The 26,309-nt window shown below is 41.7% G+C and overlaps 3 protein-coding genes across 5 annotated transcripts in view; 1 reads left to right on the forward strand and 2 right to left on the reverse strand.

Moving 5' to 3' along the window:
- Positions 1–4,464, reverse strand: part of LOC115570314 (myelin-associated glycoprotein-like) — an 8,736-nt gene extending 4,272 nt beyond the window's left edge. Inside the window, 5 exon segments of the mRNA XM_030398806.1 lie at positions 2,880–3,185; positions 3,405–3,729; positions 3,731–3,789; positions 4,033–4,100; positions 4,432–4,464. Coding sequence (XP_030254666.1) covers positions 2,880–3,185; positions 3,405–3,729; positions 3,731–3,789; positions 4,033–4,096 — 754 coding nt within the window. The 5' untranslated portion in view covers positions 4,097–4,100; positions 4,432–4,464.
- LOC115570317 (vascular cell adhesion protein 1-like) overlaps positions 1–26,309 on the reverse strand; it is a 47,216-nt gene that overhangs the window by 14,623 nt on the left and 6,284 nt on the right. Inside the window, exons 6-7 of the mRNA XM_030398809.1 lie at positions 25,696–26,001; positions 25,333–25,581 (exon numbers count right to left, since the gene is read on the reverse strand). Of these exons, the coding sequence (XP_030254669.1) occupies positions 25,333–25,581; positions 25,696–26,001 (555 nt within the window). The remainder of the gene's footprint in view (positions 1–25,332; positions 25,582–25,695; positions 26,002–26,309) is intronic.
- LOC115570311 (homeodomain-interacting protein kinase 1-like) lies at positions 6,593–12,983 on the forward strand. 3 transcript variants are annotated; one of them, XM_030398801.1, is made up of 15 exons: positions 6,593–6,788; positions 8,323–8,533; positions 8,783–8,974; positions 9,071–9,252; positions 9,370–9,493; positions 9,950–10,060; positions 10,198–10,275; positions 10,357–10,505; positions 10,633–10,839; positions 10,970–11,137; positions 11,357–11,451; positions 11,537–11,691; positions 11,852–11,989; positions 12,230–12,400; positions 12,478–12,983. In XM_030398801.1, the coding sequence occupies exons 2-12, from the start codon at positions 8,339–8,341 to the stop codon at positions 11,650–11,652; spliced, it is 1,617 nt and encodes a 538-aa protein (XP_030254661.1). In that variant the 5' UTR covers positions 6,593–6,788; positions 8,323–8,338; the 3' UTR covers positions 11,653–11,691; positions 11,852–11,989; positions 12,230–12,400; positions 12,478–12,983. The 3 variants fall into 3 exon arrangements, with proteins under 3 accessions (XP_030254661.1, XP_030254660.1, XP_030254662.1); XM_030398800.1 differs by having other exon boundaries at positions 12,505–12,983; XM_030398802.1 differs by lacking the exons at positions 11,537–11,691; positions 11,852–11,989; positions 12,230–12,400; positions 12,478–12,983 and having other exon boundaries at positions 11,068–11,137.

The following is a 26,309-nucleotide window of genomic DNA, read 5'->3' on the forward strand; positions in this document are numbered from 1 at the left end:
TCCTTGCACTAAAGAGGATATCTAATAATACCTCCTGACGCCCAGTACCTAAACTTCTTCTGAAGTGTTGACAACAGAAGATGAGACAAAGACTGTTTCAATCATGTTGGCACCACAGAGTTTTGGCACCTGTTAGAGACGAGGATTGTACCTGAAAGAACCACAAGATGGAGACATTACAAGAGGAAGGTTGGTGGTTCAATCCCCTGGTTTCATGTCGGTCAAGATACTGAACCCCTGCCGTGTGTGAATGTGCGTATGAAAAGGAGTATGTAAGTGTTTGAAAGTGTTCGAGTGCTCAGTAGACTGTAAAAGCACTACTGGATATAAATACAAGTCCATCTACCATCATGATGAAAACGCATTAATTAGTATTACAACAATGAACTTCATACACAAGGGAACTAAAGGGAAGATGACTCATCTGAAATGTAAATGTCAACCACTAGTGGAGTAAAAAAAAGAGGCTGTTTGTGTCATTCCATGTCAGCGGTGTGGTAAAACTCAAGAAAAATTCTATACCTCAAAAAGACAATGAGATTTAAAGACCTTTGAGGATCTTTAAAAAGTCACCATGTGCAAGTCGGTGTGATATGATTCATTGTTCAGTTGAAACAAGCAGGTGACATAAATAAAAAGTCCCCATCATCCAAAATATCTTACATAAATTGTCCTCATTTCACATTTGGAGATGATTATCAACACACACAAAGAACACACCACAGTGGAAAAGAAAGATGATTACCATAAAAATACCATAAATCACCTCGATCTTACACACACTAATGATGATGATGAAGGAATTTTATTTGTGTTATCTTCCATCAAAACAAACACCTGTGCTGTTTAGACTTCATCCTTTGTTCATGTCACCAAACTCTTGCAGACTAATTGAATATTTAAGAATTAGAGGAACAAGAAATAGAGAAATATTCCATTTATGGTGAACATGACGTCTTCCTCTTCTCCTTCATGATGCTTGAATCTCAATCACTCTGTTGACACAGTCTGCTTCATCTGTGTCCTGAGAGAGAGACAGAGAGAGAGAGACTTTTGACTTTTAACAACCTTTATCAAAACCAGGTACTCGTTACAGCACAGCACCAACACAAATTAAAAATCTTCCTGTTACAGAACCTTCTCATAAACAAATGACCCGTTCAGTCTCCAAAACAGCTACAAACAGCCCTGTCTACACAGACCACCCTCTGAAACACATCAGGGTCATTAACAAAAGAATAATACTCAAACTCTGTAGCCCGTAGACGTGCAGACACCAGCCCCTTGAACAGTAACTCAGGGTCCACCAGCCCTGAACCCTGCAAACCTGTTACGCCTCGTGAGCCAAGTAGCCAGTTCAGCCTGGCCAAACAGAAAATGAATCAGGAGATCTCTGTGCTTGGTCTGAGCTGAATACCTGGACCCCAGTATGTAAAGCCCCTCAGAGAACACCGCTCCTATCCTCCCACAGAGAGCAGAGAGGAGAGACAGCAAACGATGGCATTCAACAAACACGTGATTTACAGACTCAGGCATGTTATAGAACACACAGCCCTCCCTCACATTATGATGCACTTTAGACCAAAACACATTTGTTGCCAGTGCCCCAGGTAACACCCTCCACTGCAGATCCCCTGACCTCTTAGGCAGAGGGAGCTTATACAGCCTGATCAACCTAAACTCTGCCATCGTCTGTCTCTCAAGGTAGCGCAGCCACTGATGCTCCCTGACCTCCTTCATTACTGCAAAGTTCCTACGCTGCATACAAATATTTCCCCTTTACACCCTGAAAACCCCAGGCTCAGAGAGGCAAAAGACAGCAGTCTGTCTTCCTGCTAACCTTCTGGACCTGCCACCAACAGCACAGGGACAAGTGGAGGCTCCTCCCCCGTCACCTGACTGAAGGAGTCCAGTACTGATGGAGACAGCGAGCTCAGCACCTGCCCTCTCTGCCTCCTCAGAGTCCTCTGTATCCTCTCCAACAGGCCAGCAGGTGGATTAAACTGTTGATGATCAGAGTGCGACCTCTGTAGGAGACTTGAGAGAGGATCCACCTCCACTTTGCCAGCCTGGTGTTTGTGGCTGAGAGGATCCCCTCCCAGTTCCTACTGCCCCAGCCCTCCCAGCATCCACACAACAGCGCCCCACTCTTCCCCCAGTTCACTTTGCAGACAAAGCCTTTTCGATAAATCTGAAGTGCACTCACTACTGCCTGCAGGTCTTGATCATTTTTGACCAGCATTGACACATCGTCACATCGACACATCTAGACTACATTGGGGTCTTCCTAAAGGCACCAGTCTGCACAGCTGCAAAGCTACCTTCATTACTCACTAGGCCCCGGCATGGACAAAATGTTCCCCCACTCCAAAAGCATGTAAAGCCTTAAACAGGTACCCATGGTGCACCCTGTCAAAGGCCTTCTCCTGATCCAGACTACAATTGACTGTTGACAGAATAATGTAGCTGTCCTCATCTAGCAGCTTACCTTCACTGGTTTGTTGCAGCATCTTGATCTGAAGCAGCTGAAAGAAAGGAAGATGGAATAAATAAACATGAATACAAGTGAAACATTTTAGAGATAACAATAAGTCTGTAGCTGGAAATGATCACATCATAGGAAAGTTGGTCTCACCACTCAAAGATGATGATTGCACTGTAGAGCATGATGACTCCCAGGATCTTCACTGTAATGTAGACAGAAAGCACAAACTCCTGATCATCTGTAACAAGACAGCACGGTCAGCTTCTCTTTAATGGAAAATGTTACGACTCTGAAACATCCTGAACTTTAATTCCTTCTGTTAACCTCAAATGTAAACTTGTACATCATAAAACACGACCTTCAGCACTTCATTAACAAAAATAAAATGTCTTACATGAAACACTGAGAGTCTTTGTCTCCTCTGCTGTCTTGACATGTTTTCCTTCATTCACAGGATATGTGGCAGAACAGCTGATGTTGTATCCATCATGTTGGTCTGACAGAGTGATGGTCTCCTGGATTTTAGTTGTAAAGGTTCCATCTGTGTTTTCCTCTATTTTGTTGTGAGAGTCTTGTTGGAGATTCCAGGTGAGTTTAGGAGGGGAGTGTGGACAGGGAGTGAAAGCTGAGCAGGTTATAGTGACAGACTCCTTCTCCTTCAGATCACCTGAGATCTCAATTGTGGGGCGACGAGGAGAATCTGTGGGTTCAAATCACACACATAGTAGAAAATATATCATCTCAAATTCCTTCATTTGTTTTTTTTAATGCCAAACCTATTTTGTCCTAAAGTTTGACCATTTCATTTTGAACTGTAACAGTAGACTCAGTGTTTTCTCTGAATTTTAATTCTTGGTAAAGTGAAAACTTTCATACTGAACAATAACATTATAGACTGACAGAAACTACACTCACGTACCTTCAACTATTATTTGAAGAGGATCACAATAAGCTGTTGCCTTCAATAGGTTGCTCTCAATCCTGAAGTAGTATGTGTTTGTGTAACTAGTGATTAAACTGGAAAATAAAGTGGTGCAGTTTTTCTCTCTCAGGTTTCCAGTTATCTTCATTGGATAGATGTTATTTGTCCCACTGCTATTGAAAATCACATCGTGTGGATTGTTGCTAATAAAGTGATTACTTTTAATCCACACTCCAAAGATTTCTCTGCTGCTTTTAAAATCTTTTTTTGACCTAGGTCTAAAGCTACATGGGATTTGCAAACAAGATCCACTCAGTGCTTTCCATCTTCTTTGGTGCAGTAATGAAGAGGTCTGAATCTTCAGGACAATCAGCCAAAACACCTGTAAACCAGAATCATGATTAAAATGATGTGGAAGAGAAAGTTGATGATGCAGCAGTAGGTTGTTTGCTGGTCTTTGTCTCTGTCCTGTTAAGAATGTCAGTAGAAAACATTCACTATGCAGTCAGGACATGAACAACTGGATAAAGTAACTCTGTCTGCTCTTTCTGATTAATTTCCGAATGAAGTCCAAACTGTAAATAATCAATGTCTCCAAATAAAAGTAAGTGAACAAACAGCTCACCTGAGAGAAAGAAGAGGCTCAGCAACATGTTGGCTGTCACCAGATTCACACACAGGACTGACATGACACTGAATAAAAAACAACATATATTATATATATTTCAGTCAAAGCATCTTTTAAACAAGTTATTTGTGTTTTTTGAAAGCAACTAGGAAGGAACTAGCCAAGTAAAACCAGATGCTACTGTGTTAGAAGTAGCAATGAATAATATCTGTAGAGTTGCACTGAAAGCAGTTTAAATATCAAATGAGTTTATGATATTACACTCAAGTAGTGTCTTATTTCTTGAGGTCATTTCTGCTTAAACCAACACATAGTATATGTTATTTCTTGCAATAAAGCAGCAATTTAAAACCTGTCCAAGTTCACACATCAAAAGCAGAAAACATTTGACCTTACCAGACAAGCCTGCAGCTGAAAAAGAGAAGAAAGTAGTTTTTCTTCCAGTAACAAACTGATCGGACGTGTCATATAAAAGCAGCCAGACTTCTTGTTTCACACGACTAAATTACTGCAGAAATAAGAGAAGTCTATATCCTTCCTGTTGACACCCCCTGAGTGAGGAAGTCCTCAGCACATCAGAATGCAAGAGACTTATTCCTAATTATTATTTGGATCAGGAGACTCAGTGAAGCCTGTATGTGTTATCTTCTTCTGTCGTACATGTTACATTAGGAGGATGTTTTAAATTGGGCCTTGTGGAGAGCTGCCTCTTATATACTTGTATCAAGTATTTCAAGGGGCACTAATATACAGGAGGAAAACATCTAGATGTTAGTGATTTGAAATATGCAACTGTGTAGGTGATCCGGATCAGCTGCTGGTGTAGCTCTTTCTGTCGGGTCAGCGAAGGAAATTGTTTTGTGTCCATCACAATCAATCATTTGTGGGGGGAAAAAAAGCACGAGCTGTGCGTTAGATTCTTCCTCGCTTCTCATTGCAGTTAGCACAAGAACTAAACTTAAGTGTTCCAGTCAAAGAATAAATTGTCAATACATGGACAATGATCACCGCTGTTGAGCACATGATGAAGACGTGTTGCTGCAGAGAGCTGTGTGGAGGACCGAAGCAGCAAACCAACTTCCCAGTTTCCCTGACCTTTCACCTCTCAGGGTTTTTTTTGGCTCAGACCGCTTTTGTAACTTCATCCGGTTTCAGTCAGTTTGGTTTCTCAGCCACTCAGAGATACAGTTCTGTTTCATCATATTTACAACACACCGTTTTAGTAGTAATTAAAGACTGAAGGTGTCTCAGTTTCCTTGTACTTAAATGCACTGAAATACAAACTGACGCCCAATGCTTCAACTTACTCTCAACCAAAAAAGATGAGTGAGAGAATACTTCAGACATGTTGGTACAGCAGAGTTTTGGTTACTTGTGTCAAGTGTTTCTCACTGCAGCTCAGTGACACAGAACTGATAAGTGAACCTCAGTTATCAAAATGCTGTGTTCACTTAAAATGCGCTGAATGCTCTATTCCAGTATCACAATGTTACAATTGCGATTTAAATTGAAATCCTCATATGTCGTAAAAAAAATAAATCTTTTTATGTATGTAGACAGCTGTTAAATGTCTTCATGTTAAAATTCTAGAAATGTAATGGTCTATTTTACACCGAAATTGAGATTGTCTTTTATCTACATAGATCAATTGATTAATGTCCTTAGTGACGCTGAAACGATTGAACTCTTCTTATCTATCGTATTATCTCTTATCTGTAAGTCCTCAGTCTTTTCCCAGTACTCTGCACAATGACATCATCAGTTGAGCACCCGCCTCATATCTTTTATTTGCACTAAAATGTTGATCTTGTGTACAACCTGCCGATCTTATCAAAACATTATTATTTAACATGTGCAGGCTTCTGTGACTCTGGAGGTAATGTTAATCAGAGGGTCGGTGGTTCAATCCCCGCTTCCAGCTGCTTGTCAAAGTGTTTTGGGCAAGATACTGAACACCAATTGCTCATCCATCGGTATGTCAGCGGAGTAAATGTGTACTTATTTTTTCAGGCTCACGTTCATTATTTTAGACCCCCACAAACTGAAGATTAGAACTTGAGATGTTGTAGAAACACCTGCTGCTCACACAACAATCCCACAGTTTACATCTATCAGTTCAAATAAACTTTATTGGCATAAATGAAGTGACACTATTGACACATTTAAAGTTATTGAATGACGACATTTCACACAAGAAAACTAAATACATTCATTTGCTGCACAGAACCTGCATGATCACGCACGCACGCGCACGCACGCACGCACGCACGCGCGTCACTGAAGGCCATGGAAACAGAAACGTTAACCAAAGCTATAAAAGCTGCAGGCCTCATTATTTCTCATTCGCACATTAAACTTTGACAAGTTGACCTACTGCGGATTTATTGTTGGAAAGTTGCAATCTGGGAAACCCGATTGACTGGAAAACTTCTACTTAACAAAACTTTTTGGATTATACCTGTTCACCTGGAAGACTTCATCTCAGACAATCCTTTTTTGGATTAAATCTGATCACTTGAAGACTTCATCTCTGACAAACTTCTTTGGATTTAACCTGATCACCTGCAAGGCTTCATCTCAGACAAACCTCTTGGATTATACCTGACCACCTGTAAGATTGTTTGCAAACAAACCTTTTGGATTACTTTGCTCTAGGACCACTACTGCCAGAAGTAGACCATCTCTAACTGCTGGAGAAGTGGCCTCCGGTTGACCCCCTGTGGCGAGGCACCTGCTGTCCTGAGTCTCTGCAGGTAGGACATCTTTTATTATCACACCAAATGTATTTATTCATCTTCTTATACGTGGAGAAGTTTGTTTCGGTTGACTAATGTGCCGATACTCTTGGTAAATGATCGAATTTACAGATAGGCTATTGATAACATTTTAGCTAGCCTTTCATGGAAAGTCACTTTTGGGTCGTACTCGACGTTTTCTCGGTGTAAAATGTTTTTTAGAGGTTAAGAATGCGCTGAAAGTTGAGGAATGTGTTCACGGTTGTTTAGTGGTTTTCAAAGACTGTTATTTTTGTTTGAGGCATTAGGCTACATGTTTAAATATTTAAGGTTGAACATTTAGGGGAAAATATGCGACCGGGCCTTTTTTTGAAAAAACAACATGTTTGTCTCGTGCACCATGGAGACGATGGAACGTTAGGAGATGAGACCGTGCAGGTGTAAACACAGCAGGGCCGTCTGTCTGTGTACAGCTGAGACAGCTGCTGTAGTTGTTGAAACTGAACTGAGCCTAACCGGATATGTTGTCAGAGAGAGTTCAAGTTCACAGTTTTAAATATTTTTGAAGGCCTTTTCACTGTTGTGTTCAGTCAGGCTCAGAGCTTGTACTTGACGTGTTGGTATTGAAAAGGTTTGGCAGAGATGAGGGTGGCATCCTCCGTCCATCCCACCGTCTCCTCCATGACTCATGACTAATAAAGTTAAACAACATATTGGCTTTATCAGTTTTCCCTGCCGTGAAGAACAGATTATTGTGTGTGCTTATTTTGGAGAAGTCATCTTGTTGACTTCATGTTTTTTAATGAAGGTATGGACAGGTTAGGTGCCTAATGGCGCACGCTTTTCTGCGCACAGCAATATATATTTGGCGGATAGACAGTATGTAAATTGGACAATGGGCAAATGGTTGTGCTCTTGGAGGATAAGCCTACTTACTTTACTTGATAGACTGTTATAATTAACGAATCTACTGGTATTCATAACCGCAACACTGCATCGAATTTATGAGCTAATGCCAGGTTTTAGATGTAAAATCCTCATCTGTACTGTAACTTGTAAGGAGTATCTGAATGAACTATTTCGGCCCATTCAAGGATTGTTGGAGACTTTTTACTTCGCCATTTCGTGGTTATTGCTTTTTTACCAGCTGCTAGTAGTATTTGAAGTGACGTTTAATATCTGGCCGTTTTTTTTCAGATCAGATTTCCCACACAAATTACAGTGACATTAAAATCAAGATGTGATCTCTGTTACTACATCTGTCCAGTAAGCAGAGATATTAGGACACTACCAAAAATTCCCTGATTTTGCTCAGACCTCAGACAATCAGATGATCACTGAAATGTGGAATATGAAATATATACACGATTGTCTTTAAAGACCTGAAGCGGCAGTTTAACAAGTTTTGTGTCATCTAATCGTTGACAGGGTAGAGACCGTAGGATGGTAGCAAAATGATATGTACTCAATATCTGAAACATTGTTATGGTCCCTCAAAGGGAATGAAATTAACATCTCATTTTTCTTGTTGTTTTCACCTGTTTTGTTTCAGTATTCTGAGAGACAACATGGGATCCAGGGTATCCAAGGCATCCACCTCACCTTCCGAGATGGACCCCGTCCAGCTCCCCAGAGGATATGAGGTCCTGGAAGTTCTGGGAGAGGGCTACTTCGGAAAGGTGTTGAAATGTTGGAAAAAGGACATCAAGCAGACGGTGGCTGTGAAGATACCTAAATGCTTCGAGAATGACACCGTCAATGAGGTACGAGGTGTTGATTTTTATGTTCACGGTTCAAGATATTGTGTAGTCAGAGGTTCTGTAAATGCCTCGCACAAACAAGCAATTCCTTTTCATTTGAGCTATTTTAAGCTATCTAGAAATGTCACTATATAAAGAGATATTGATTATCTGCACACTAAGTTTTAAGCGCCACGTTATAAAGACTTAACACGTTAACACATGAACTGACTGTAAAAAACTAATCATGTCAAACTTGCCGTGTCTCTCCAGGTTTCCATGCTGAGACGGTTCAAGCACCTGAAACTCCACCAACACAACATCGTTGAGTTCATGGATTGCTTTCAAACCAGATATGGAAAGGCAATCGTGTTGGAGGTGTTGGATATCACCCTAGGCGTCTACCTTGGAAAGACAAGTTTTGCGCCTATGCTTGTGAGTGACATCAGAAGCATCATCCAGCAGGTATGACCTCCATCAGCACGGCAGATGGAAAGCAAAGCACTGAGCACTCTGTCACTTTTAGGCTTTGGTACATTCTTACTGACCTTGTACTTTCAGATGGGGACAGCATTTGAGGCACTGAAGGGGATCGGGGTGATCCATGCTGACCTGCACCTGCACAACATCATGATAGAGAATCACCAAACACAACCCTTCAGAGTCAAGCTCATTGACTTCGGTGTTGCCATGTCCAGATCAGAAGCCAGCCAGGGCAAGCTCCTGCAACCGATGGCATTCAGGTGGGCTTCCTTATTTTTATTATTACACTGGAGTGAGTTAGAAGTTTACCATTTATTGCTCCCCTCCCAGGTCTGACAGCGTAAACATCCTGTGTAATGTTTCTCCTCCACATTCAGGTCTCCAGAAATCCTGTTGGGCTGTCCATTTTCTGAGGCCATTGACATGTGGTCCCTGGGCTGTCTGATGTTCATCATGATCTGCGGCAAGCTACCTTTCAGTGGACGCTCCGAGTATGAAATTGTAAGTCACTTAAATTATTCAGACAGTTTGTCAGTCACTTGTGTGTCTTCACTCTTGCTTGTGGTTTTGCTCTAATTAGTGCTCCATGTACAATAATGAGTCATCTGAAGCTGGGACTCGAAAGAAAATTTAGATAACAGGGAATGAGAAACCATCTTGGTGTTTTGTTAAAACAGATGAAAAGATGCTATAAATTTACTTTGAGTGTGACAGAAGGAAGTAATCTGATGTTTAGTGGTTCAAAGAACTTCCTACCTTAGCTACGATGATGGGTGTTAGCATAAGCATGTTGTGAAAGGATGACCTGCCCTACTTTGCCTCTGATTGGCTGCCTCGTGCTTGAACCGAACCCACCGACGAGAACTGGCCATTCAGATATGGCGATTCATACTTTGCCCTCCTGAGAACAATACTTGCTCTTACATGTCTTGATGTAATGCTGTGTTTAATCTCCAGCTGCGGAGCATCATTGATCTCCTGGGTCAGCCAGAAGACCTTGTTCTCAGTACTGGTCTACAGACAAAGAAGTACTTTAACTGGACTGAGTCCAGCAGCTGGGAGCTCAAGGTACCACAGTGAACCTTCTCTGACCTTTAATCTTTTATCATCTTTTATTTCTTGTTAACATTTCCCAACATTTAACAGTCGATCATTCAAAATGATTCTGAGGATCACTGATACAAACACTTTGAACCTTCTTTCAGACATCTTTTGAGTATTTCAGATGTCACCTCAGCACTGTCAAGGACCACAAGCTCCAGTCTCTGGACGATCTCAAAAAAGTAAGTGTGAAGTAACTTTCTTTGTCACTATGACCGATTGTCTTTCATGATGGTGGAAATGACTGTTGTTTCCTCAACTAGATGCGTCTTGAGGAAAATAATGGATCTGAGGCCGCAGAGCGAGACCAGTGCATCGAGCTCCTGAAGGCCATGCTGAAGACGGGTGAGGATGAGAGGATCACTCCCCGTGAAGTCCTCACTCATCTATTTATCACCAAAGACTACCCAAAGTAAGTGTGCATGTGAGGTGTGAGTCCTGTAGGTGGTGTTTTGTAAGTTAGTGACAATTTGTCATTTGATCAGTGTCCTGTCGTGTTTCCAGGACATCAGTGTAACAGCGAGTATGTCTTTTTGTAGCAATGGGGCAGAGAAGTCTGAGACGAGCCATCGTAAGATGATGAGACCAAAGGCGGCAGTCCTGAGTAAAAGACGCCCCGCTTGTCCTACAACAGCACCCCCTTCCACTCTCCACACTTCTCACATTCCACCAGCAGGTGTGATCCTGGTTCAGCCTGCGACGGCTGAGAACATACTGCTGCTGGAAGGTCAGGGGAGTGAAGTCAGGTGAGATGTCTTCCTCTAGTCATGACACCCATTTCTCAGATGAGAAAATGGTTCACATCAGCAGAAATAATAGCAGAGACATGATTCTTGAAGATGTCATGACAATAACAGGATAATTGTGCATGTTCAGTGGCAGGTCTTACATTGACAAGACCTCAGGATGTTCAGCCTTCACTTCCCCGTTCTCGAGTGAGGACTCCACTCCATCCCCCACATTTCTACCATCAGGTGTGGTGATTCTGGTTCGGCCTGCGACAGCCCAGCGCTCGATGCTGGGAGATCAGGAGAGTGCAGTCAGGTGAGATGATGAAAATTAGTATCAGAACCTTTTGCCTTTGTTTTTCACTCACTTCCACATCAAATCCACACGAAAGCTAGATCAAGATCTTTACTTCAGGAGGTTTGGTCCGCAGGAGCCTCAGAAACAACAAAAATGAAAAGTTCCTTGTTGCAGTTTTACGATGTGATGACGATAACAGGAATGAAAGTCTGACTAATTGTTTTGTTGTGTTTTTAGTTTTCAGTCTGGCCTGTACGAGGCGTCAGTGTCCTTAGTGACTGACGTTGAAAGTGGGATGGAGTCATCAATATGTGAGGCCTCAGGCTCATGTGGTAAGTAACAGTCACCTCTACTCGTGTCTGAGCTGTTGTGCATTTTGGAGTACGGCTGAGGACTTTAATGTCCTTTTATTTTCAGAAAACACGGGGGCAGAGAACGAGCCAGGGAAGAAGAAGAATTTCCTCCGACGTGTCTTCTCCTGGATGAGAAAGACGTTCAGGCCATGTGTTCCCTCTGTTGATGGTCCAGCCTGAGAACATGCTGCCACTGGAAGGTGGGGGGGACAAAGTCAGGTGAGATATCTTCTTTTGGTCACGACACCTATTTCTCAGATAAAAAAAAAAAAAATTCCGCTCACCCAAACTAATAACAGATACATGATTCATGACAATAACAGGATAATTGTGTGTGTGTGTGTGTGTGTGTGTGTGTGTGTGTTTTTTTCATGTTCAGTGGCAGGACTTACATTAACAAGACCTCGGGAAGTTCAGGCTTCACTTCATCGAATAAGGACTGTGACTGTGAGCCTGATCCTGGGTCGGCCTGTGGCGGCTGACAGCATGCCACTGTTGGAAGGTCCTGGGACAGAGAGTAAGCCTGATTTTATTAGATTTAACTTTAATGGCGCCACCTTTCTAGCTTTGAATAGTATTGTGGAGAATGAATTGTGCATCTTTACAAAAGTTGTGACTCTCAAATAAATGTCATTTGATCCAATATACATATTCAGATGTAGTTTACTGCAGAGTAAGAAGAGGAATCTTATTTGTTTGTGTATAAGTGTTTTTAAAGCTTTGGAGGATTGATCTGTGTTTTTGTTTGTTGGTGTAGCAGTGTCAGTGGTGGCTTCCACCTCACGGGCAGCTGTGATGGAGGCCTCGACCTCACAGAGAGCTGTGGAGGAACCTCGTCCCTCGCAGACAGTCCCGGTCCTGTCACAGCACACGTCAGCGGACGGTCCTGGTGCAGCTGCCGCACACACAAACTCCAGTGACCGTGCACGTGAGTGACATGTATCACCTGCTCCAGGAGTACATTCTAAGCCCCGCCCGCCTCCTGGCTGCATGTTCTTGAAACAGCTGTCACATCTCTGTCCTCCTCTGCAGAACTCACACAGAGTCCAGCCAATCAGAGGATGTGGAGCATCACCTGGTGACGGAGCAGCTTGATCCTCCACCAAGTCCACCCAATGCAGAGCATCAGCTGCCCTCCTCTCCTCACGGTGGACTTCTGTGATGTCATGCAGATGGATCAATGGATGTGTAAATAGATGTACAGATAGATGTTGAGATAATATATAGATTGATGTACAAATAGATGTGTAGATAGAATTTAAGATCTTTGTATAGATACATTGATAGATTTAGAGATATATGTTTAGATTGATGTATAAATAATTTTTCAGATATATGTATAGGTTGATGTTTAGATGTATACACATATGTATAGATTGATGCATGGATATTTGTATGGACTGATGTATAGATTTATGAATGAATGTTTAGATGTTTAGATATATGTAGAGATAGATGTAGAGACATATGTATAGATAAGATTTTATTACAGTAAAACTGTTTAAACTATATTGTCCAGCTCAATATGATTCATTTTGTGCAATTACATGATAAATCCACCTAAACCTTTGAGCATCACACTGACTTATTTTATAGCTTTTTCAAAATTATAATTTTTTCACAGTAGAGTTCAATTAATTGGTAACTACAAGATACATAAAGCTGTGTTTAACATAATTGGTGTAATTAATAACTTGATACATGAGACAGACACGAGAGCCAAAGCTCAATAAACATTAAGTGTCAGAAACATCACCTGGCTTTTAGGCCAATAACTGCAGTGGTTCATCAGTGGGAAAGGTTCTGTATACAAGGTAAACAAACAAAGCAACAACTCAAGCAAACAATATGTCAGGGTGCTACTTCTAGCAAATATGAATAGGGTGTGGTCGCCACAACTCCACAAAAAGCTGTTTTGAGGTGTTAGTGCTTCGTCTACACTCATTTCTATTTCCGGGCAGCCAGACACGCTCGGGACGTGTTGTCGCATCCTACTGTCCTCAATTTGAACAAAAGCATTTTAATGAAACACACATTACAGATAAGGTCTTCAATTATGGGCTAATGTTAGCTTGCCTTGTGAATAGCAGCTAGCTAATACTTGATTAACATTAACTGGCTCAAGCTGCTTACTGGCCGATAGCTGTGTTAGTACAGTTAGTTTAGTAAAACCTTTACTGATTTGATAAGTGTTGAATACATCTGGGTCAAAATCAGAGCAGGGGAAGTGAAAGCCTTCATAGAACACATTAATGCCACGTACAATAACATCAAGTTCACATGTCAGGGAAGATGTCAGACGAGAAGGTCCGCCTCTCTTGGACTGCACAGTACACACTGAAGAGAAGCCTCAGCATTAAGGTTTACAGAAAACCTACACACACAGGTCAGTACTTGCTGTTTGACTCTCATCACCGCCCGGAGCTCAAGCTGGGGGTCATCAGAACCTTAAACCGTCGGGCTGAGACGTTCCCACTTAGTCAGAGGGGAAGCAGATGAAACAGAAGCCCATCAGGGGAGCACTTTAAAACTGTGGCTACCGAAACTGGATCTGAGTCAAAACCTCTTAAAGATCCAGAGCAGACAGAGAGGAGACGAGAAAACGTGACAACATCGTCATTCCCTATGTCGCAGGAACATCTGAGAAACTCAGGAGGATCTTTGATAAACATGAGATCCTTGTTCACTTTAAACCTACCAATGCACTTAGGCATACATTTGCCCATCCTAAGGAAAAAACACCCAGGCCTAAACATAGTAATGTAGTTTATGCTGTTCAGTAGAAGGCAGGAATGCACAGATTTGTGATCTCTCAAATATGTTTTCCATCATTTTCTTGTTTTCATCTTTCTTTTTTCTTTAACTGTTGGAAACGGAAAACCCTCTCTCCCTCTTTCACTCTTGTTTATCATTCATGTATTGATCTCTGCCCCTAGCGTTCATTCTGTCTCCTCTCTTCTCCTCTCGCCCTGTCTGACACTTTCATGGTTGGGATGGAGGTGACCAGAGATGAATTTAGGTGAGGAGTTTTAATAGGAGAAGTATCAGCACCACCAGCTGGTGGTGTACGAGCCACTCCCGACTTAAAGTAGAGACGGACATTCAGCTTTACACTCACTGCTAATCAGAGCTCAGCCAGAGACTCACAGCCAGAAGTTCATGTTCACAGAAAAACATAAACAAAAAAATCTGCATTACTAATATTCCAAGTCAAATCTTCAAATCCTGCCAAACACTTGAAAAATTAGAATTAAAATGTATACCAGTAACAGTCTGGATAATTGAGGAATTAGTGACAAGTGCCCTCATGTGTAAGTACCACTTACAGAAGGTAATGGGATCGTCAGAGAACTCCAACCAACACATTTTGACATAAAACTACTGAGGACATGACCTCTGTCTTCTGTGACAGCTACAGCCCTGACTAGTTAGCAGTTAGAACACATTTGACCTTTAATAAGATGAATTGTTCGATTAAAACAAGCAGTTGACATAAATAAAAAGCCTCCATCTGCATCTTCATCACCTGAAATATTTCACATGAGTTGTCCTGATGTCTTTTTTGGAAATAATCTTAATCTTTACACACAAAGAAAAGATCGTGAAGGCAGAGAAAGGGAATCAATATATGAATGTGATAAATCAGCTCAATCATACACAACCTAATAATGAAGCTGCAGTATATTAAACTTGCGTTATATTCCATCAGAACAAACATCCGTCCTGTTTACACTCCATCCTCTGTTCATCCCACCAAACTTCTGCAGACTAGTTGAATATTTAAGAATTAGAGGAACAAGAAAAAGAGAAATATTTCATTTATGGTGAACGTGACATCTTCCTCTTCTCCTTCATGATGCTTGAATCTCAATCACTCTGCTGACATAGTCTGCTTCATCTGTGTTCTGAGAGAGAGACAGAGAGAGAGAGACAGAGAGAGAGAGAGAGAGAGAGAGGTGTTGTTCTCTGCAGTGAGTTTAATGCAGCTCAAAGAGAAATGCCAGCAGCAACTTGAGCTTGTCTTGGTAAATCAAAGTCTGATATAAAGTGAGATTAGCTCTCCTTAATGAGATGAAGACAACTGACTGTTGACAGAATAATGTAGCTGTCCTCATCTAGCAGCTTACCTTCACTGGTTTGTTGCAGCATCTTGATCTGAAGCAGCTGAAAGAGAAAGAGATGGAAGAATACACAAGTTAAAGTCCCCATAATGTCAAAATCATCGCGTAAGTGTTTTTCACCTGTATCTTGCCTCATCAGTTGTTCACCTCACTTATACAGCGGTATCAGGCCCAACATTGGCACTGATATAGCACTGAAGAGAACTTAATGGAAAATCATCAAAACTCATCAAAGATGACTCAACATGCACTCAGTGGTGCATATAAATGATGGGTCCAAGAACGACGACGGAGGCCAGTTGTGGTACCAAGGTGACTTGTGAAAAATTTCCTTGTAGACAGATCCGAGTAGCTTAATTGTTAATGAAATAGGCTTACTGCTGCTCGATGTAGTCAGCTGGCCTTAGCTTGGTGAGCTGCCCCTGCTGACTCACACATAAAACAGAAAAGTTGGTATCACCACTCAAAGATGACGATTGTACTGTAGAGCATGATGACTCCCAGGATCTTCACTGTAACATAGACAGAAAGCCCAAACTCTGTAACAAGACAGCACGGGCAGCTTCTCCTTAATGGAAAAAGTTACGACTCTGAATCATCCTGAACTTTAATTCCATCTGTTAACCTCTAATGTAAGCTTGTACATCATAAAACATAGACTTTATTAAACAATAAATGCTCTCCAGCCACCACGATATGCTGAGATACTCTCCAAGTAAGAGTTTATTACTTTAGAATCAATTCATAAAAATGCAGTCAAAAGGGCTTTACTAAAACTAGGATACTAAAAAAAAACGAACAAGAAACACCGAAGCAGAAAAAAAGCATTGACTAAAATGAGCAGATTCAGTCCAGTTCTTCATTTACCTGAATTATTTAAACGAACCCGTGATGATGTCTGACTCCCGAGATCATTTGTGGCCACACAGTAATAATCTCCTCCATCTGTCACTTCAATTCTGTAAAAGTGTCCTTCAGCTACATTCACACTGAGAGTCTTTGTCTCCTCTGCTGTCTTGACATGTTTTCCTTCATTCACAGGATATGTGGCAGAACAGCTGATGTTGTATCCATCATGTTGGTCTGACAGAGTGATGGTCTCCTGGATTTTAGTTGTAAAGGTTCCATCTGTGTTTTCCTCTATTTTGTTGTGAGAGTCTTGTTGGAGATTCCAGGTGAGTTTAGGAGGGGAGTGTGGACAGGGAGTGAAAGCTGAGCAGGTTATAGTGACAGACTCCTTCTCCTTCAGATCACCTGAGATCTCAATTGTGGTGTGACCAGGAGAATCTGTGGGTTCAAATCTAACATACATTTTAACTTGAAAAATAAATAACAAATTACTTAAACACATTTCCAAACACAGGGCGGCTGTACCTCAGCGGGTAAAGCAGGTCGGCTAGTGATCGGAAGGTCACTGGTTCAAATCCCAGCTCCGGGCTGAGCTGAGCTGCATGTTGAAGTGTCCTTGAGCAAGATACTGAACCCCAAATTGCTCCTGATGTGCGGTTGACACCTTGCATGGCGGCCTCTGCCATCAGTGAGGGACCTGCGATGAGCTGGCGACTTGTCCAGGGAGTACCCTGCCCTCGTCCAGAGACAGCTGGGATTGGCTCCAGCAAAACCCCCCGCAACCCCATAAAAGGGATAAAGCGGTTACAGACCATGGATGGATGGATGGATTTCCAAACACTGCTGACAATAAATTACACATCTGACCATGACCACTGCAGAGAATGCAGATGCAGCGTCCTGAAGCTCCCTTATGTTTTCCTACATTTATTTTTTAATGTGCCATTTCTTTGGCTTTTTTCACTGAGGCGCACATTGCTTGTGAAGAACTACACTCGTTAACATTGGAAAAGAAAGTGTGGATCATGTGTGAAGTGTTTCACCTAAATTACACAATCATGTTCAGGTCCCCACCACCCTGGATCATGTCTATACAAATATTCCTGTAAACTGTAAACTGTTAGTGTGACTACCACCAGACAACAGTGCTTCTGCGTGGTTGTGACACTCGTTAACTCATTCTCAACAATACACCCTAAGAAAGAGTTTTTCTTGTGTAGCATAAAGGCACTACAACTTGCATTTTGTTCTACAACCCTGTCTTGTGGAATGACAGTAAATGAATCTTGAACTTTGACAGAAGGAAACTAAACTCTCTTACCTTGAACGTTTATTTGAAAAGGATCACAGAGAGCTGTTGCCTTGAATGAGTCAGTCTCAATCCTGAAGTAGTATGTGTTTGTGTAACTAGTGATTAATCTGGAAAATAAAGTGGTGCAGTTTTTCTCTCTCAGGTTTCCAGTTATCTTCATGGGATAGATGTTATCTGTCCTACTGCTGTTAAAAATCACATTGTTTGGAATGTAGCCAAATCTGTGGTCACTTCTAATCCACACTCCAAAGGTGTCGTTGCTGCTCTTTAAGTATTGTGCTGATTTAGCTCTAAAGTTACATTTGATCTGCAAACAAGATCCACTCAGTGCTTGAATCGTCTTTGGTGCAGTGATGAAGAGGCCTGAATCATCAGGACAAACAGGGTCAGCTAAAACACCTGTAAAGCAGATTGATGATTAACAAAATGTGGAAGAGAAGAGTTGATGATAAACAAAGCAGCAGTATGATGTATGCTGCAATGAATATAAATGATCAATGAATCCTGATAAAAGTGAGAAGAAAAAAGTGAGAAAGAAGAGGCTCAGCAACATGCTGGCTGTCACCATATTCACACACAGGACTGACAGGACACTCATCACCTGGATTTGAAATTAAAATGTTGGTTTTCAGTGTTTCAAACAAAGCATCTTTTAATCAAATCATTCATGTCCTTTTAAAGCAACATTCAAACCAGGACCCTGCCACGTACAACCAGATGTTACTGTGTTATAAGTAGTGATGAATGATATCTGCAGTATGGAGAACAATGCTCATTTTGACATGATATTAGGTTTATTTATCTTGACGACTTAAAGGAGAACTTCGGTCGATTTAAACATGCAGCTTCATTGCTCAAGCTACCCTTGACTTGCCAGTACCGAAGACGCAAACACATTTGGTCCAACCATTACAGAGCTCCGTGAACGGAGACTTAGCATTGACAGCTAACAGCATGGGGTCAGAACTTTACACTGGGTTACAAGCGTCTTAGCATGCTCCACATCTCACACCGAATGTTATGCAACAACAGCAGACACCTTAGCACACAGCACTGTAGCGTGTATGACTCAAAATGAATATAAAAGTAGTTAAAACAGTGTGTTTGTGCAAGCAGCTACTTACCTGTTTGTTGACATCCGTGTGTTCCGGTAGCTAGACCAAACTAGTATATCCATCGAGTGCCCTCATTTACATTTACATAAAATGTCACTCAAGCAACTTGTCATTTATTTATGGCTCATTTCTAGTCAACCAAAGCCCAACAAATGATGTATATCATGTCGTTCCATGGAAAGCAGCAAATTAAAAAAACCTCTCTGGACAAAACACTTCAAACATGAAAAGCAGTTACATTTGACCTTACCAAACGATCCTGCAGCTTTACACAGACACAATCAGTTTCAAAATCAGAAAAAAACATACTTTGTAACAAACAATGTTCTAGTGAACCAGGAAGTCACTTTTGATACAACTTAACCTCATACATGTGCAAATGATTATTTTCTCGAAGTATTGCAGATATTATAATACTGGTGAAAACTTACTATAATGTAAGGAGGATATTTCCAGTGGAGATTTAGATGATCTCTCCTGCTGAGTCTCTTATTCTCAGACTTACAGCTGTTCAGTGAAGACGGACTAGTTTACGGAGCCAAAGGAAAAAAGGCTGACTGTGGCAACAGAGCTGGTACGACCCCTTCTGCTGAACGAGGTAAGGAAACTGTTGCGGTTTTGTTGACATGCAACCAAGCAAGTAAGATCCCATCATAAGATGTGATTAAAAAAAACAACCAAAAAAAAAAACAGAGGAAACAGCAGATAAAAGTCTGTTCATGGCACCTCCTGAAGAAGAGTGGAGCAGAGTGAAATTTAGATATGATTTGGATGTTTAGGCTACTGTACATATGACTTCATGCATACTTTAATCTATGCCATTGCGACACCGAAATATGAAAGAGTATTAATTCTTCACTAAGTGATATAGCAAATGTTTTGTGAAATACTGCAGACACCAACAGACCAACTTCCCCCTTCTTATCTTATCTTTTTCTCTGTGGTTTGTATGACGTCATCAGTCCCCCCCGCCATCACTTCTCTTGGGCACGTCAGCTCTCTTTCATCGCGGATGCACATACTGTCGACCTAAACCTCATATGTAGTCCTCTTTCATCACTTTAAGTGGTGTTGGGCTAAATGTAATGTCCACTTGCAGGACTTGCCTCACTCTCTCAAATATAACAGAACAAAATTTGGCAAAAAAATTCAGCTGCTCATGTATTTACTTCTGAGAGAATCATCACCCAAAGACCCCTGTTTCACTAAACTGCAGCACTGTCGCAGATAGCACTTTAAGTTGAGGTTTTACACTTTAGAGGCAAACTAGTGAGACTTATGTGGCTTGGCTGGTTTGAACTGCGGACAGCTTGTACCACAGTCTGGTTGTCCACAGAATACAACAGCAGTGTAATATCAGAGGAGGCACACAGCTCTCCCCGTAGGGAGGAATATCTTTCTGATTCATTGAATCGATCAGATTCTTTATTATTTCTTTATTTTTTTTCACTTCAAAGAAAGACAAAAAGGGTTGCATTACACTACAATGATGGAATATGTTATAAATAAATGACTGCATAGAAAAATTGGGAAACACAGTAGATCATGATGTAACAACAAAAATAATCAGAAAACAAAATGACACACAGTTGAGAAATTAAAAAAATATTGTACAAGACTGCTCATTTGTTTATTTACACTTTGATTTGCACATTGCTGACATAAAAATAACAGATCACACAGACATGTCAGCACACAAATATGGACATGCTGATCATGTAAAGCTGCACAACGTCTTTCTGTCCAGGCTCCAGTCTCTACACCAACAGACATATAAAACATGTTGTATGCATAAAACATTCAGGCACATCAAATATGAATCTTAAACAACAACAACAATCCTTTTCCTTCACTTGAGTGTAGACATCCTCTGGGCCGTCAGCAGTCTGCGTTTAACTGTTTTCAGGCTTGGACACTTTGACCTGAGTGTACAGCGTCTCCTCCTGCTGTCCACTGTCCTTGACTGAGTCAGAGGACGCTTTAGGTTGGCACGTGGAGAAGTCGATCTCTCCATAATGGATGTTTTCGTCCGCTTCTGTTTTCCCCTGTAAAAACGTAAACCAAACAAGAAATGTGAGGCAGATCTTCAGCTTGATCCTTTTATTTTACCCATCTCAAAATAAATGAAATGGAATTTTGGACGCAAACAGAACTACAAACATCACAGACCAGAGACTGCTCTGATAAAGGTGCTTTGAATAAATTAATCATTGTCTGAGCAGTGGGTCAGAAAGACAGCCTCTGTGAACGGATGTAAAACATTCACCAAGTGCAGTAAAGTTTTATAGTATTTTTGCACCTGAGTCTGTTGTGGGGATGGATGTGTTGACTTCAAATACCTGTAAGACATAAGAGGCAGTTTTTTTTTTAGGTTGAATATACAGTGTGCCAGTCGAGTCTGACGGAAAAACAGATAGTATGTGTGGCTGAAACGTCACTGCCAACTGAGTCAAGCATCTGCTGTGGTTTTGTGATACTTACCAAACACAGGCAACCACACAGATGAGAGCAATGATCCCGATGATTCCGCCGAGAACTGCCTGCCAGTGCACAGAGCTGACAGGATGTCCTGATGGAACAACAAGACCAATGTGAAACACTAAGTGGCAAAAAGAACATGTGATTCGATGTCGACACATACTACAACTGCGGTAGCCATCGCTGGAGTTTGGCTTTTCACATATGGATGCTATCTATGAGCCTTATACAAGTGACTACAAGGCAATTATAAAATCGTATTTCACATTTAAGGAGAAGACTTCAGCACTGTAAAGTGCCCGTATCACCAGAATGTAGTTAACTACAAAGACATTTAAAATGCAGCAACTAAAAGTGCATTTGTTCAATATTCGTTATCAGACAATTGTGCACGCGTCATAATGTCATGATGAAATGGCTATCATGAGATAAACCAAATTAGTAATAGCATATGGAAAGTGCAGCCACAACGAGGAGTGCAGTGCTTAAATCCTACAGCTGGTAAACGTGCACACACTATTCATCACAATGATTACAGTTCTGTTTGCAAATAAAAAAACAGTGCGTAAGCCGACAATATAATATCTTGCACTATATTTTGTTCTTCATTCAGACTCATTCTCACAGTGTGGAAGGCAAGGATGCATACAAGAAGACAAGACTTTCTCAAGCAGTAAACGCCTGTTTAAATGAATGAACTGGAGTTTGCTGCTGTGAAAGGAGCTAATAGGCTAGCTTCCATCCAAGTCCCCAGTTGCAGTTGAATCGAGGAAATAGTGTTAGCACGTGAGCTTGTGAATCCATTTTGCAAGGCGTCAGGCCATGTGTTCGGTCAAATCAGTGTCCTGCCCGTAGCTCCTGGCAGCTACGGTCATGGTTTAGGTGTGATGACCAACAAGAACAGCGACTGTTCATTTGAAAGCAACATCCCAACTCCTGAGGATGTTACCTTAGCAGCTGTAACATCAGTTCTATCAGAATTGGAGGGTATATCACACTGAAAGAAGAGCAAGGAACAGCACTGAAGGTGTCAGTGATAGTTAGATTTACCAGCTGGCTCCACTGGTGGTAGTCCTCTTCTACTGTTGATCTGATTGGTTAAAGTCAGCCTGCGATAGGCGGTGCTAGACAGATTGTTCGTACAATCACCTGCCAAGTATTTTTTTACTTTAAGTGCTAGCCCTTCACTGAACAGTCATCCCGGATGACTTTCCACAAGGTTCTGAGTGAAAAACCATCATCAGAGTCAGGTGATCAGTTAACCAGTAACTACTTTTAAATGAGGCCCTTTAGATCTAACATGGGTGAAGATTCAGCAACGGAGATTAAATCAGTTCTGACAGGCTTTGGTGGAAAGTTATGATCAAGATTTACGTAACCACTAGCCTACCTCATACAAAAAAACCTTACAAATCATGCTAAATTCATATTGGCTCACAGAACGGCGTATCAAACCATTGACTAAATTGTCAACGAATCAAACCTGCACTAGAAAAACAGTGGTGTCTTGCCGGTCATAAACCAGGACGGAAGGAGGTATGGAGCCAGAACGGTGACTTTAAAATTTGGCATCCCAAAAAAAAATTGGCATTGAAAACAAAACCAGTACTGAAAAAAGAAACATTGTCATTGAAACATTTGTATTGAAAACAGTTGTATTGGCATTTAAGCAAATATTGGCACTGAAAAAAGAAAGTAATTCAAATAATTCAAATCCGAAAATCATATCATTTTATTTTATTGGGATTTTTTTGTATTTTTCAATGACAATCTTCAGATTTTTTCTTCATGTCACTTTTTTTTCAGTGACAGATTTTTTTTACAATGTCAGTTTTTTTCAGTGTCACTGATTTTCAGTTTCAACTTTCTGTCACTGTTTTGGCGTCGAGAGGAAGGGGCCTGAGGGGAGGGGCAAGTAGAGCGTGGTTTGTATATCATTTGAGAAGGTAATGGCAGCAGCCTGCAGGAAGGCGGGGCTGGACCGTCCAGCCACAGTACCGTTGTAGCTCACAAACTTTTCTTCAAGCTCTCTCCTGATGTGTCCAAGTCTCTGTGTATTTGGTTCTGTCCCGGAGCTCCCGCGCTCTGATCTCTATATGCGTATGGAGTGTGGTAGTAGTACCGGGGCGCCGAGCACGGAGCATTAGCCACAGTTAGCACAACAGTAGAACAGCCTGTTGCTCCGAGCCGGGGCTGCAGCGCCGACTGCAGCGCTCTCGTCTGCTCTCCGAGCTCTGTGCCACCTACCGCTACCGGAGACTGGAGCTCCTGAGCTCTGGTCTCTATATGCGTATGGAGTGCGGTAGTAGTACGGAGCTAACAAGCATTAGCCCCAGCTGTGTCGCTCCGAGCCGGGGCTGCCTCGCCGACAGCAGCGCTCTGGCCTGCTTCCCGAGCTCTGTGCAACCATACCGTTACCGGAGACCGGAGCTCCCCTATACACTCAGTTCATGTGAATAATATCACTATTCCTACAATGACTCCTTTGAGTCGAAGCGAATAAACTCAACAAGACAGTATGCGGGGAAAGTCAGCTGTGATTGTGCTACTGTGGTTCATAGTAAAGTACAACAGACGGCTGTAATCAAGTAACAGACACATATTTTCATAACTGACTGTATTTTCTCCAAGCACTCTCTTTTATTGTCCGGTCTCTATATGCGTGTGCAGCGGTACGGTGGCACAGAGCTCGGGGAGCAGACGGAGCGCTGCTGTCGGCGAGGCAGCCCCGGCTCAGAGCGACACAGCTGGAGCTAATGCTCGTTAGCTCCGTACTACTACCACACTCCATACGCATATAGAGACCAGAGCTCAGGAGCTCCAGTCTCCGGTAGCGATAGTCGGCACAGAGCTCGGGGAGCAGACCAGAGCGCTGCAGTCGGCGCTGCAGCCCCGGCTCGGGGCAATAGGCTGTTCTACTGTTGTGCTAACTGTGCTAATGCTCCGTGCTCGGCAGATACACAAAGACTTGGACACATCAGGAGAGAGCTTGAAGAAAAGTCTGCGAGTTAGTTGGACTCTGTGTTGCCCAGAGACGGCCGGCACACGGGCCCTAAAATGGTGTATTATGGCTGGACCGTCCAGCCCCGCCTTCCCGCAGGCTGCAGCCATTATCTTCTCAAATGATATGCAAACCACGCTCTACTTGCCCCTCCCCTCAGGCCCCTCCCTTTCGACGCCAAAACAGTGACAGAAAGTTGAAACTGAAATCAGTGACACTGAAAAAAAAGTGACATTGTAAAAAAAATCTGTCACTGAAAAAAAAGTGACATAAAGAAAAAATCTGAAGATTGTCATTGAAAAATACAAAAAAATCCCAATAAAATAAAATGATAAGATTTCCGGATTTGAATTATTTGAATTGCTTTCTTTTTTCAGTGCCAATACTTGTTTAAATGCCAGTACAACTGTTTTCAATACAAATGTTTCAATGACAATGTTTCTTTTTTCAGTACTGGTTTTGTTTTCAATGCCAATTTTTTTTTGGGATGCCAAATTTTAAAGTCACTGTTCTGGCTGCATAAGGAGGACTGAAGGAGGGTCAGACGCATCTACAAGAGCGAATGATATGACTTACAGTAGCTGAATTATCTGGTTCTCAGGATCAGATATGAAAACAGTTTAACAAAAGTAAAGTTGACAGCAACAAAACAGAAGAAGAACAAAGAGAAAAGAGCAGATAAGGTTTACAATGGTGGGTTCAAGTAACTGTTCTGAATTGCCTCCGATGGTGGTGTTCCACATGGTTCTGCTCATAGTGGCAAACCAAACACAAGTCATGAATAGACATGAAACAGAACCTGTTCAGCCTTTGTAAAATCAATCTTATGGATTCAGTTCGGGATTTAGGATTTACCTTTAATATCAAAGTTAATGATTGATGATTTCTCTTTACCAAGATTTACAGGGTGTATTTTACAGGGAACTAAAACAAAGGAGAGCAGGTCAGATTAAATGAGCCGATTCAGTCCAGTACTTTGTTTACCTGCAACATTCAAGTGAATCGGTGACGACGTCTGGTTGCCGAGATCATTTGTGGCCACACAGTAATAATCTCCTCCTTCCGTCACATTAAAGCTGTAAAATTGTCCTTCAGATACATTCATCAGTCCATCTTTGCTGTTCCTGAACCAGGTGAAGCTGCTGACGGGAGGCTTGGCTCTGCTGGAGCAGGTCAGGTTCACCCAGCTACCTGCTGATGCACTGATGGACACTGAGGTGTCTTTAGGAGCATCTAAGGAAAATGTGACAGAGATGTGAGATATGAGAGTAACATCAGAGCCTGAATAAGATCCTTTATTTGTATCATGTGCTGACAGGATCCAAACACAAACTCTGGTTGTCTTACATGAAACACTGAGAGTCTTTGTCTCCTCTGCTGTCTTGACATGTTTTCCTTCATTCACAGGATATTTGGCAGAACAGCTGATGTTGTATCCATCATGTTGGTCTGACAGAGTGATGGTCTCCTGGATTTTAGTTGTAAAGGTTCCATCTGTGTTTTCCTCTATTTTGTTGTGAGAGTCTTGTTGGAGATTCCAGGTGAGTTTAGGAGGGGAGTGTGGACAGGGAGTGAAAGCTGAGCAGGTTATAGTGACAGACTCCTTCTCCTTCAGATCACCTGAGATCTCAATTGTGGGGCGACGAGGAGAATCTGTGGGTTCAAATCAAACACATATTAAAGAAATCATTTAAAAATGGATTAACTTGCGTTTTTTCTTTTGTTTGTTTGTTTTTGTTTTGCCCCCAAATCTTTCCATTTAATGTAAAATTTTGTGTTTAATCGGTGTTTAAAAGTATGGCAAAGTGAAACACCTCTTAAATTAAAAAGTATAATGGATTTCATGTTTTATTCTGAACAATAACATTATAGACAGAAAATAAACTCTCTTACCTTCAACGTTTATTTGAAGAGGATCACAAACAGCTGTTGCCTTGAATGGGCTGTTCTCAATCCTGAAG

Source organism: Sparus aurata, chromosome 19, assembly GCF_900880675.1.
Source record: "Sparus aurata chromosome 19, fSpaAur1.1, whole genome shotgun sequence".
Taxonomy (NCBI): domain Eukaryota; kingdom Metazoa; phylum Chordata; class Actinopteri; order Spariformes; family Sparidae; genus Sparus; species Sparus aurata.